The sequence below is a fragment of the Phaseolus vulgaris genome, chromosome 1, assembly GCF_000499845.2.
Source record: "Phaseolus vulgaris cultivar G19833 chromosome 1, P. vulgaris v2.0, whole genome shotgun sequence".
NCBI lineage: Eukaryota > Viridiplantae > Streptophyta > Magnoliopsida > Fabales > Fabaceae > Phaseolus > Phaseolus vulgaris.
In genome coordinates, this window is record NC_023759.2 from 674,238 (window position 1) to 687,516 (window position 13,279).

At 30.1% G+C, this 13,279-nt stretch overlaps 2 protein-coding genes across 2 annotated transcripts; one reads left to right on the plus strand and one right to left on the minus strand.

Annotated features, from left to right (window-relative positions):
* The first annotated feature begins 1,851 nt into the window (after positions 1-1,851).
* Positions 1,852-3,205, plus strand: LOC137816359 (histone H3.3). Its single transcript, XM_068619462.1, has 4 exons — positions 1,852-2,045; positions 2,508-2,584; positions 2,678-2,768; positions 2,860-3,205. The coding sequence occupies exons 1-4, from the start codon at positions 1,974-1,976 to the stop codon at positions 3,028-3,030; spliced, it is 411 nt and encodes a 136-aa protein (XP_068475563.1). The 5' UTR covers positions 1,852-1,973; the 3' UTR covers positions 3,031-3,205.
* A 6,256-nt stretch (positions 3,206-9,461) lies between these two features.
* LOC137816354 (aldehyde oxidase GLOX-like) lies at positions 9,462-11,663 on the minus strand. Its single transcript, XM_068619458.1, has one exon. The coding sequence runs from the start codon at positions 11,590-11,592 to the stop codon at positions 9,742-9,744; it is 1,851 nt and encodes a 616-aa protein (XP_068475559.1). The 5' UTR covers positions 11,593-11,663; the 3' UTR covers positions 9,462-9,741.
* Positions 11,664-13,279: the final 1,616 nt, after the last annotated feature.

A 13,279-nucleotide genomic window follows, 5' to 3' on the forward strand; every position in this document is an offset into this window, starting at 1 on the left:
ACATCTCTTGTTTTTTAAGCACGAAAAAAACTTTTTATCATTTGAATAAAATAAATATGCAGAAGGAATATGGATAATGGGCCGTTAGTCTTTTCACCAGTAATAGTATCCACTGGTATAAATGTGAAAACTTACTTGCATTTTAAATGGGCTTAATTTAAAATGATTTCTTTTTATAAAAATGACAAGGCAAATGCTTCCTACACCCAATATTTTTAACTTGCACCCAACATATTTTTTAATTTCCAAAAATGCTCTTAATTTCAGAAATAAAAATCCAGAATTGAAAATAATATATTCTGGAAAAATAAATTCGGAATGTGATTATTGAGTTTCAGAAATAAAAATTCGAAAACAAAAATTAAAATTCTATTTCGGAAAAAAATTCCAGAATTAAAAAATAATACATTTTGAAAAAAAAATCTGGAAAATAAATTATTGTATTTCGGAAATGAAAATCCAGAAACAAAAATTGAAAAACCCATTATGGATAAAAAAATCCATAATATAAAATTTTGTTTCGGAAAAAAAAATCCAAAACACATATTTTTGAAAAAAATTTTAAAGACAGTTTCATCTTTTTCGCTGGAATCGGGTGCAGTAATATGGTGCAGGAAGCAATTGCCAAATGATAACTGTGTTGAAAAAAAGGATATATATATATATATAATGATCAAGTGGCAATTTTAAATATCACATTTGATTTAATTTATGGAAATATTTATAGGAATAGGAGTACTTATTATTATTATTATTATTATTATTATTATTATTATTACTGTATAATAGTTTAATGTATAATTCAAAATTCATAAGTGTGTTTGTCAAAAAGTAATATAGAAGTTATTTTTTGTTAATAAATCAGTTTGAAACTTACAAGTTTATAAGTTTAGATTTCACAAACTAATTTATTAAACTAAAAATGTTTGGTACAACTAGCTCGTATGGTAGATGAAAAATATAAAATAGCATAAAAAATTACAATACATAAATTTTACTATATAAATAAATTTATGTTTTTTTAAATAAAAATACATTATTATCTATGTATAATTTTAGACCTTTTTAAAGTAATTAGTTTTTTATTAAACTTTTGAGTGTTTATATTTCTTTTTTAAAAGTTATATATGTATTTTTTATATAGAGAAGTCATTTTGTTTGCAGTAACTAATTTAATGAGTGCAAATTAAAATATTTTCATAAATTTGTAATATTTTAATATATTTTTTGTCATCTTTATATTTTAATATATTTCTTTATTTATTTTCATTTTATTATTATTTATTTTCAATTTCATAATTATAATTAATTTTTTTATCATTATTAATAATTGTTGGGTACTTTTTAAGTTTTAATTTGATCCTATTTTTTAAAATATATTATAATCTAAGTTAAATAGACAATTTTTTTTTTATAAAATAAATTTATTCAGTACCTTTTAGACAAGCCAGTTTAAATAATTTCACATATCTTAATTAGAAACGTATATACGACTTAGAAAAAAATAAACAGACTGTTAAAAAATTTAAAATTGTATTTATATAATAGTATATTTTTTATAGAAAATATAATTTTTTTATATAATAAAATTTACGTAATATTTTATTTTTTATATTGTGTTATAGTTTCTGTTTTTTTAGTGTAAAGGTTACAAACATAAAACGATATGGGGCCCAATAGATTTAGTTGGTGGTGTAGGAGAAGTGAGGTTTTTAACAAAAGAAACACAAATGGTCCATGCTGGCAATCCTTCTCCTCGCCCTGGCCAATAAGAAACAAGCACACGGATCGCTATCATTAATAGTGAAATATTCAAAGTCCACGCTCGTTTATCTCTAATTAGACCGACCTAACCCTTGTATTACACACGCTTATATAAATACCTAAATCTGTTTTCTCTAGTTCGCATCTCAAACATTTTTCATTTGCGTATTTGAAATATCAATTTTCTCTCTTTTGAACAATCTTCTTCCATGGCTCGTACCAAGCAAACCGCTCGCAAATCCACCGGCGGAAAGGCCCCGAGGAAGCAGCTCGCCACCAAGGTACTCGATTTAGGGTTTTCTTATGATGCTAGGGTTTCTGATTACGACGTTTTTCGAAGTCAATTGCATGTTGTTGTTAATCTACAAAGGGCTTTTTAAATTCAATTGCATGTTTGGGTTTTCCTATGCTAGGGTTTCTGATTAGGACCTTTTTCGAAGTCAATTGCTAATATTTGTTGATTGACTATTGGATTTTAAAATTCAATTGTATATTAGGGTTTTCTTGTGCTAGGGTTTCTGATTATGACGTTTTTGAAAGTGAATTGCATATTCTTTTTTATTTACAAAGAGATTATGAAATTCGTTTGTAATTTAGGGTTTTCTCATGCTTAGTTTCCTGATCATGACGTTTTTTGGTTTCAATTGCATATTCTTGTTGATAGACATTGGGTTTTCTACAATTTGTTTTTCCAATTACCTATTTTGAAGCTAATTATTGTTTAATTCATGGTTTATCTGTAGGCTGCGAGAAAATCTGCACCCACAACCGGTGGAGTGAAGAAGCCCCATCGTTATCGCCCTGGAACCGTTGCTCTTCGGTAATTCTTTTTTCTTTAATCCGAATTTGTTGTGTTTCTCCTCGTTATCTCTCATTCTCTCAGTATTGATTTTTTTTTTCCGTTTATTTTCAGTGAGATCCGTAAATACCAGAAAAGTACTGAGCTTCTGATCCGCAAGCTTCCCTTCCAGCGTCTTGTTCGTGAAATCGCCCAAGATTTCAAGGTGTGTTGAAATTCGAAAACCCTAATTGTGTTTACCTATCCCCTTTTGCTTCTATATTCGTTGTATTGAATATTTTGTTTGTGTGTTGCAGACTGATTTGAGGTTCCAGAGTCACGCTGTTCTTGCCCTTCAGGAAGCTGCTGAGGCCTATTTGGTTGGTTTGTTTGAAGATACCAATTTGTGTGCGATCCACGCCAAGAGGGTTACCATCATGCCCAAAGATATTCAACTCGCTCGCCGGATCCGTGGAGAACGTGCTTAGGCCAATTCCATGATCTCATTTACCTATTTGTTTCGCAATATTTTTCTTGCTTTTAGGGTTTTAGTTCTCTTTGAGTTTGTTTTCTGTTGTACAGAAGATAGATATATGGACCAGTTTTTCTTTTCTAAATCGGAAAAGACTAATATTTGAATAAATAGATTGTAGCTATTATAAATCTCTGTTGTGAAAATTGAGTAGATTTTCATTTCATATCATAACGTATTCTTTATCTTCTGTGTGGAGATTGAAATTAAACTCTTTCGGCTCATTGTTTTTTGGTAACGTGTATGTAAATAATGCCGGAAAAACTCTGTTGATTGAACTCGATGATCAACTTGTGTGCTCATTTTCGTTTTTTTACCAACCCTAATCCATAATACGTACTATGTAAATTATTTATCATTTTTATTATAATCTTATTGATTGTATTATTTTTCAAGCAAATTCCAGATTTTTATCGTAATGGAATCGTTTTTTAGGTAGTTGTTTGAATTGGGGTGATGCACTTGTATAAGAGTTTAGAGAGAAGAGTGATTAGCAACCCACTCTTTTTACACAGTCTTATTATAATTTGTTGGAGATTCTCCATCTACACTCTACACAGTCTTATTATAATTTGTTGGATATTCTATAGAGTCTTTCAACCTACCACCTCCCTCTATAGAGGTTATCCTAGCGAGATCTACTAGAGTGTAGAGTCTTTCAACCTTTTTGTTTAAAGTTTACTTTATAATATAATTTGTACTTTATAATATAATCCCTATAATATTATTTTAATGTTTAGTTTAATATTTAGTTTAAAGTTTACTTTATAATATAATCTCAATAATATTATTTAATTAAAAATGTTTTTTATTATATATATTTGTTTCTAAATTTATATAATTGTAATTTGTTTTATCTTGTTTTACAATCCCATAATACTATATTATGTTGATAGATAGTAACTAGTTTGGGAATCTTATTACACGAGTTTTTGAAGTTTGGGAATCTAATTTTATAGTGATTTGGACATTATTTTGATTAGTTTAGACCATATTTTTGGTGGAGCTTAAAAGATGTCTTTTGGTTACTTTTAAATTTGAACTTCGTGATTACTAATAGAAATTTATGGGTAAAGTTTAGTAAAATTATAACAATGTAATTGTAATTATGTACGGGTTATCATTTAGGGTTATAATTATTGTCATGTAATCTTAAGATAACATAAAGCTGTCTGTTTTCGCGTGTTGCTTAAGGGAAAACATAATATTTTGAAAGTTTGGATGAAAATAAAGTGTTTGCAAATGTTTACATAAACTAAATCCATTTCATTATTTCTTATGCTTTTTTCTTGTTTTCTGCATTTCATCTTTTGCTTTATTTTTGTTTACCTAGTATTCTTCACATTCTAGTTCTTCTGTCATTTTTTGTTGAAAGAAATTTTGTAGATGAAAAAAAATTCTCCAACTTTGCAACTGTTTTTTTTAATAAAACAATTATTTTTTTAGTTGTAGAATGAATTTAGAAAATTAAATCGGTGTTAATGTTGGTTTTTATTCAACCCTAAACCTTTAACCAAACAAATAATGCCTGATTCATTTCATTTAAAATCCCATGACCAATTTAACCTACAAATATTTTTATTTAAACGGTGTTTTATCCTTTTCAATACCTACTACTTAATTAATTATAATCTTATTGACTTTGTTATTTCCACTCAAAATCCAAAAGTTTATCCTAATGCTTTGCTTTTGGTCAACTTTTTTATAAACATATTTTTACATGAAGTGTAAAAGTCTTCATTTTTCATTAAAATGAAAATTTACTAAGCTGAAGTTCTATTACTATTATTAAATATTTTCCAAATTAGAGTTAGTTTCTAAAACACATTACTAGTAAAGATTTTTCCTTCTACACAATTTTTTTAAAAATTATCTGACTATTTTCTTAATTTCAAATAATCACTCAATATTAAAAAATTACTTATATAACAAAAAAAGTATATTTCAAAAATTGTTATTATAATAATTTTTTCGTCTAAATTATAATATGTTTTTTCGAAAGAAAACGCACTTGTTTTGTGAATATTCTTACTATTTTTCCTATGGACCAAATCTAATTTAACTTTCGGAAATCATCATTATCATGAAAAAGATTATCATTCAGTGAAAATCTCCTTGTAGTCAAACTCTTTAAATCCCTTATATTCCTAATTCTTTTGAACCATTTTATCTTTCATATGAACAACTATTAATTAGTGTTAAAGAAACACATTTACCTTTCTTAATCTAAAATTCAGGATTTAAACAATACCATTGAAAATCCTATATTAATATTCTTTTATTCTATTTAATTTTGAAACAGAAAAAGAATAAGAGTTTTTACATAATAAAAAGAGAGAAAATAGCTACACCCGTGAATGAAATGTGAATCTAACAAAAAGTGACCCGTGAAGTGAATCAGTGTTTATATGAGACACCCGTGAATCAAATTTCAGACATAATCACCCAAAAGCCACACACTCTATTTTTCAATTCCAATTCTAATTATAATACTTTCACATATCGTAGGAGCTAAAGAAGACTTTTAAATATATATTTCTTATTAAATTTTTAACCAATTTTTATGGGTAAAAAGAAATTTTGAATTTCAAATTTTCTGCACAATTAAATGTTTTAATTGTCTTGAATTTTTATGTAGAAATTTCTAAAAGGGTAACTAGTGATTTTTTTTTTCTTTTTCGAATCAATAGCATACATTTATAAACTTTATAAATGTTTGTTTTATACTATTTTTTTACCTAATACCTATAATGATATTTTCTACTATAATTTTCTCCATTTAGTTATTTTTTTCCACCCTCTTGTTTTCCATCATCCAATCTAAATAAAGTCGAACTTAAACTTAATTAAAAGACAATCCTTGTAACATTTATGATATTATATTGTGGAACTTTATTTGTACAAAGACAAATGAGTGTGGCACTATTTTATTTATTGAATTGTGTACTGAGCTATCTATGAAATTTGGTGGTGGCAGTGTCTGTTTTTTTGGAATTTGGAATTGATTTTCTCACAAACTCCATGCAGTGAGATAAGGTTTTCTAATTATTGATGCTGTGATAATGCCAAAACAAACGCAAACATATAGTATTTGGAGATAGATGGTTTGGAATTTACATATTTTAAGCAAAAGTATAAAGGATTCATACACTTTTACAAACCATATAATATATGATACCACTTTTATTTTACGTTTGGAAACAAAGAAACTTCCATCAAGTGTATAAGGGACTTTGTGTACTTTTTATTCATGATCTTATCTGAACTAAACATAGAGATTTTTCACAGTAGATAAGTGTTGGAGATCTCACATCGATTAGAGATTAGAGCCTAGCAAACCTCATCTCATTGAACCGGTTTTATGGGGTTGAGTTAGGCTTAAAGTCCACACTTTCGTAATATGGTATCAGAGCCATTTCGAGCCTATCCTAGCGAGTGTTTGTGTTGGGCCTATCGTGCCACCCGCTATCGGGCCGCTATCGGACCACCCATAATATATAGTCCCACATCGACTAGAGATTAGAGCCTTTGATTGTATATAAGTGGGTTGAGTTAGGCTTAAAGTCCACTTTCGTAATAATAAGTGTGTGTAAATATTATCGTATAAATTCGTTTTATGAGGTTAAGTACTTCTTAATATGGTATAAGTCATGTAGAGTCTATCCTAACAAAAAAAAATTGAACTTATGAGATCACCCGCCATTGGATTGTTATCGGATTATCCATAAATATATAATCATATGTGCAAATATCTCCTTATAAACTATTTTTATAAAGTTAAATTAGACTTTTCCTTCTCCATAGTTGTACATGAACTTTTGGGATAGATTATAAAATGAAAGATCGAATTAAAATTGGTTTATATTAATTATTTTATGAATTTCATAATTTTTTCATAGATTTATAAAACATTGTAAGCTTAGCTATTTGATTAAGTGTCTCTTTAGACACTAATATATTCAAAGGATTAAATCATTTCTTTACTCAAAATTTCATTATAAATCGCACTGAATAATATGCTTGAAAGATTGAACTATAACAAGTTTATCACAAATTGTCATTAATTGGTGTATGTGGCTCTTTCGTAGTTGGATATATGAGAAATAATAAAAGACAATTTTGATTAACCAAAATTACTAAATAAACATATTTGAATTTATTAGACGTGGTTATTGTAAATTAAAATTAATAACATTTTCAGTGTAAGAACAAAGAGGATTTTGTACATTTTCCTCATTCAGTTTGGCTATTTAATTTTGATTTAATCAAATTAAGCCTCTTTATATCACAAAATCCAAAATACAAGTCCAATTGGTCTAGTTTATTTAGATAAAAGATAATTATTATAGGCAGCAAAACTTTCCCAATATTAATAAAATACATTTTCATAAACTTGAATAAGAGATCAGTTTCACTTTTTTCGTGGTGTATTATTGAAATAGCACAATGGTGATGTTTAGGACTTAAAATATGTTAAACCTAATTTTAATACACTCTTTATTATAAGATACTTTTAATACAATTATAAAAAAAAATAGTTATATTTTTCAAAAGATGGCATCAACGTGCAAAATTAACTTTCATTGTTAATATTTATTACTATTAAACATAAATACTCTCATGTATAGTATTTAATGAGAATATATAAAAAAAAAAACTAAAATTGTACTGTCAGACCGAAGGACTCTTGTACAGATTCAATGTTCAATATTGATCCGGTCGAATAATACAAATTTAGATGTATTTACTAAAGTATGTATTATCGATAATTAACGATACGTGCTTTAATCAAGGCCTAACAGTGAAAAAACTGGATACTATGAATAGAAACTACAATCAACATACAATTGCTCTTGTTGTATGAGAATTTAAATTTTATTTGCACAATTAAATACACACAAAAATTGACAATTATGGAACACATGTAAATAAAAAATATCAATTTTAGTAAATCTCACTTATAAATTAAGAAAAAAAGTTAACTTATTTATAAATTAAGAAAAAGAGTTATTAAATGAAAAATTGATGTATTCAAATTGATAATTTCTTATGGATTTTAATCAACTGTTAGAAAAACTTAGAGAAAATAATGTATCATAAGCCAACATGCACCAAAGCATAGAATTTTTTTTTCATTTGGACTTTACATGTATGATATTCCATGCATTGAATAATAGTGTTTTTATTAAGCAACTACTAAATGTTTTGTAAAGTTAAGAACCTCAAAGTTAGGTGCATTTACGTGAAGAAATTCGTATTGCTATTATGTTGATAATTCCCTATTATTGCAACATATGCTTCTAACAACTTTGGTCGTGTCGCTTTTAAAGTTTCTGTTGACACCATCACATGACTCAAATTGTTTTTGTTCATACTAAAACGTACTTGGCGTGATCTTCTATGTGCATCATGCACAGGTCATAGGTAATGTAATATTTTTGTCTTTTAAAATACCACAATACTGCACTTTAATTCTATTAAGTGGGTTTTATGGCCTCGTGAAAAAAATAATAATTACGTATACATAATTAAATAATACATTTATAATCATGTATATATATGATAATTTCAACGCTAATGAGACTTATCATAATTATATTAATAAACATAAGAGATAAAATATATTATTATTAAAATATTTTGTTTTCGAATGGGATTAAAAGCAAGAAAATTATTGTTTTTCTTCTTAGTCGATCTACTATTTCTCGTTTCTGTAAATTTTGGATTCGGATAGTACTTACAAAGATATTCTGACACTCAAGTAAAATTTTAGTATCTTGTATGCAATGTATTTGGTACTAAATAATGACGTATTTGATTATTTGAATCTGTGTCTATAGTATTGATGATTGACACTACAAGAAAATCATGAAATAGAAACCAATTTTTAGAAACCAAAATAATTACAATAGGAACTAAAATAGAGACCATTTTAGAAACTTAAAAAAAAAAATTGGTTTCTAAATTAGTTTCTATTATTTTCTATTATTGTTAAATAGTTTCTAAATTGGTATTTAATTAGCAACTAAGGTTTTAACTACCAATTATTTAGTTTATAAATTTGGTAGCAAAAACTTTGGTTGCTAATTAGATACCAATTAAAAACTATTTAACAATAATAGAAAATAATAGAAACTAATTTAGAAACCAAATTTTTTTTAGTTTCTAAATTGGTCTCTAACTTAGTTACTATTACAACTAATTATTTTAATTTTTATAAATTAGTTTCTATTTTATGATTTGATTTGCTTGTAGTGATATGTAATAGTATTCTTTCAGATTAGATAATTGAAACCCGAATATTAGAAAGAAGAAGATGAATGGTTAAATAACAGTTATTATCTGAATGGCTTATATAATTTGAAACCCTCAAATAATAAGAGTACATTAAAAACAAGAATACTTTAATATTTAGTGATTAGACTGAAATTTAAAGAGAATCTTTATATTTAGTCACGGACATTCCAATGAGTACACCAAATCCCTGTATTCACATGCAACTAGGAGGTTATAGTTATATTATAAGAAACTATACACATGCAATATTTTCTACAATTGATGTTGCCATGCATCTATACTCCAACCCAATACTGATTAAGAATAACTAGTTATATACGTTGTTATTTTTTACACATTTATTTAAATCAGGGTTTTGTTTAGATAAAGATTAAAGTATTTGGATCCAAATACCCTCGCTTGGAATCTCTTGGTGGACCACAAACAGAAGATAAAAACCGGGTGGTGCAAGAATGGGCGAACCCGGTGCTGTAACCTCAAGTTCGAACGTTGTTGGTCCATCCACGTTCGTGACGTGGCTAGGTTCCAGAACCAGCATCCTCTGATTCATCGAAAACGAATGCGTGGCAAAAGGCGGCGCCAGCACCGTCACCCGAACCAAACTCCGAACCAAAGCAGCCGCCACGTCGACCCGAACCTTCACCTTCTGCCCATACGCGACCCTCGTGCCTGACTCCGGACCAACGATCCTCGGACGCACGTTACGAAACGCCGCTTCCAAATACGGCGGCGAAAACGCTTCCACGCTGAGGTCGGTGGGGAAAGTCACGTGCGAGAAATTGTACCCCACGTGAGGGTTACTCCCCGCCACCAGAACCCTCCCGTCACGAACCAAAACCGCACTTGAGTGGTACATTCGAGGAGTATTCGTGGCGTTAAGAATCTCGAACCTCGACCCGAATTCCTTATCCGGGTTATACACAAACGGAGCCAGAACCGGGTCGCGCCCGAATTCCCAGCCCGCGCTCCCTGAACCCGCACCGTTAACAATCAAAACGTTGCCGTTCGGAAGAAGAATCATGTCGCTCATGAGTCTGCCTTTGCCTCCGGGCATTGTCTCCATGACCCAGGTGGGATTCGGGTCGGTTATTTTAATCCGGGCACAGGTTCTCAAAGCTCCGATAAATGTACCCTTTTTGGCTTGTGTATAAGCCCCTCTCGGGGCTCCGCCACAGATTAAAACCTCAGCTTCTGGAGAAAAAAAGTTTGGGTTTTTACTACGTAAGGGCAAGAGAACGGCGGAACCGGTGCTGGGGTAACACCTGGGGTCGTTGCCGGGAATGTTGGGGAACGTTTTAACGACGGCGTTTTTGGTGTAGTCTAAGAGAATGGCTCTGTTGTTGGCGAAGATGAAGAGGGTGCCATCGACGTTGAGGAAAACGAAGGGATAGAGGTTGTTTTCTTCGGAAGGATCATTCGTTTGAACGAGGAAGGGTAATGAGTAGGTGTTTTTGGCTGTGGCGTCGCTTTTAGGGTAAAACTCGTAGTTGAATTGTCTTCTCCCGCCGATGATGATTTGGCGGCCGTCCGGGAGTTTTTGGTTTGTGGCGTACCAGCGGCGAACGGCGAGGCCGTCGGGGAATTCTCGCCAGTCGCAGGTGGCGCACGGTAAGAATGTGCGCACAGTTCTTTCGCCGTCATTGAAGCCGCCGGTTTGGACCAGCGTGCCGTCGGCGGCGACGGCGGCGGAGGAGCACCATATGTTGGTTTGGAGGAAGAGGGGGCGGAAGGTGTTTGAGGCGACGTCGTACTCGACGGAGTGGGCGGTGCAGTCTGTTTTGACGACCTTTTCATCTGGGTCGTGGCGGCAGCGGCCGCCGGCGAGGGAGAGATTGGAGAGGCCGAAGTCGGTGCGGTCGAAGATGACGACGGTGTCGGTGTGGAGGAGCTGCATGTGCATGGCGACAATGCCGATGGTTTTGTGGAGAAGCTGCCACTGACCGGCGGCGCTGGCGACGACGGAATACGGCGGCGGGAGTTTGACGGCGAGGAGGAGAGTTGTGATGAGGATAGAAAAAGTTAGTTTCATTTTGTTTACGTGGGAGGATGAGTGAAGAAAGAGTTGTGGTAAAGTGAGAATAAGTAGTGTAATGGTGAGATAATAAGGAGGAAGAATCACGATCATGAATGGTGAATGAAGAAGAATGATGATGATTGAAGTGAGATATGAGATGTGGTTTTTCAGCATTCTAACAGTAGAAACATTCAGTCTACACCTCATGTTTTTTCTTTATCCTCTTTTTCAGACATATGCTGTTCATTCGGAAAACAAATATGTGGTTTTCTTTTATGATTTTAAACACTTTTTTAACGTTACTATACCTGAAAGCTCGATAGGATCAAAATCATCACAAATAAAAATTAAGGAGAGTAATCAATAATTAAGATTTAGTTAATACATTCTTAATCCTAATTCAAAATTCTAATTCGAACAAATAACAATGAATACATCATAATCATATAAATAAACACAAATTTTAAAAATATAACCACAAATTTCAAGAATCAGGTATGTCATAATTTAGTACTAATAGCATCGAGTATAAATACTGAATACTCACTTGAACATCAATATACCTTTTGCAGGTACCTTTCGAATTTGGGATTCACGATATCGAAAAGTGGTGAGAGAAGAAAAGAGCAAAAATATAGTTTGAGAGGAGAAAAAGAAAAACGGACTTAATCGATAAGAAAATCAATGATTTTAATCCTATTCACAACACTTTTATTTAATTTTTACTTTATTTTGAAGGAAAATAATAAAATAAAACTGCTGTATCTGGAATAGAGTTTATGGTCCTGTGTTGTATAAGATAGTAAGAAAAAGATAGAGATAAAATGAGAAAATAAAGAAAAAATTTGAAAGTGGTGAAGGAAAATGTGGGGAAAATGGCATGAAGAATAGATGAAAGAGGAAGTATATGTAAGGACCATAATTCATATTTTTGTCACTTGTGTTTTGTGGACATTGTAATTTCATTTATTTTTATATTTTGGAATAAAAGTAAATAACGAGAAACAACAAAAGAAATAAAGCAATATTAAAGTAAAAATATATTTTTGTTTGGAAATATTTTTAATTTTTAATACACACAGATTGAAAAATATCTCCGTACTTATTTTTCTTTTAATATTTTTATTTCTTTATTTTTCTTATCTTCTTACTGTTTATAATGAGTGGAAAATAAAGAAAAAAATTGTTTTTTTTTCATGCTATTGAATGTTAGCTATTTTACTTTTTTTATTATAATTTTAGGTATTTACACAGAAATAAAGTAGAGGTGATATCTTATGTGGGTAGTGAGTTGAAAGAAAAATAAAATGCATATAAGACAAATATATTATATACTCTTGCTTGTACGTTTCAAATAGCGTACGCACGTCACGTTTTTTTTTAATAAAAACTTTAGACAAGCTTTTTTATGAGAGAAAATGTTTTTTATAATATTTTTTTTAAAAATTATTCTAATAAACAACAAATTTGTATTAAACATTATTTTTTACCTATGGCGGACAAATTGTAAATATCTAAATTTATTATTTTCGAATCCAATAACATCTGGATAAATAATTATTTTTTCAAATTCATTGCAATAAATTCTAATAAATTCAAGTTTATAGTATGTGTATTAAGATTATAATATGTGTAATAAGAGGATTACTTTAAAATAATAGTACACATCCATGATATATTTACCACTTATATTATTACACATCCATTTATTTGAGTCCATAAGTATTTACTTGAGATCTTCTAAGGCACACCATCTTTATTGATAACTCTTATAGAGGCCATGAGCTCCAACATATGTTAAGGAGAACAAAAATAAGTAACTAAATTTTAAAAGGGTTCACTTGACCTTATAGTGAGATTATTTGTTTTATTTTTTACTTTAAATTTAAAAAAA

Bases quoted from the DNA above. Each gene is read 5' to 3' on its own strand.
- LOC137816359 (XM_068619462.1), top strand. From the start codon at position 1,974: ATGGCTCGTACCAAGCAAACCGCTCGCAAATCCACCGGCGGAAAGGCC. The intron at 2,046-2,507 runs GTACTCGATTTA...GTTTATCTGTAG, and splicing joins GGAAGCAGCTCGCCACCAAG to GCTGCGAGAAAATCTGCACC. The intron at 2,585-2,677 runs GTAATTCTTTTT...GTTTATTTTCAG, and splicing joins CCTGGAACCGTTGCTCTTCG to TGAGATCCGTAAATACCAGA.
- LOC137816354 (XM_068619458.1), bottom strand. From the start codon at position 11,592: ATGAGGTGTAGACTGAATGTTTCTACTGTTAGAATGCTGAAAAACCAC.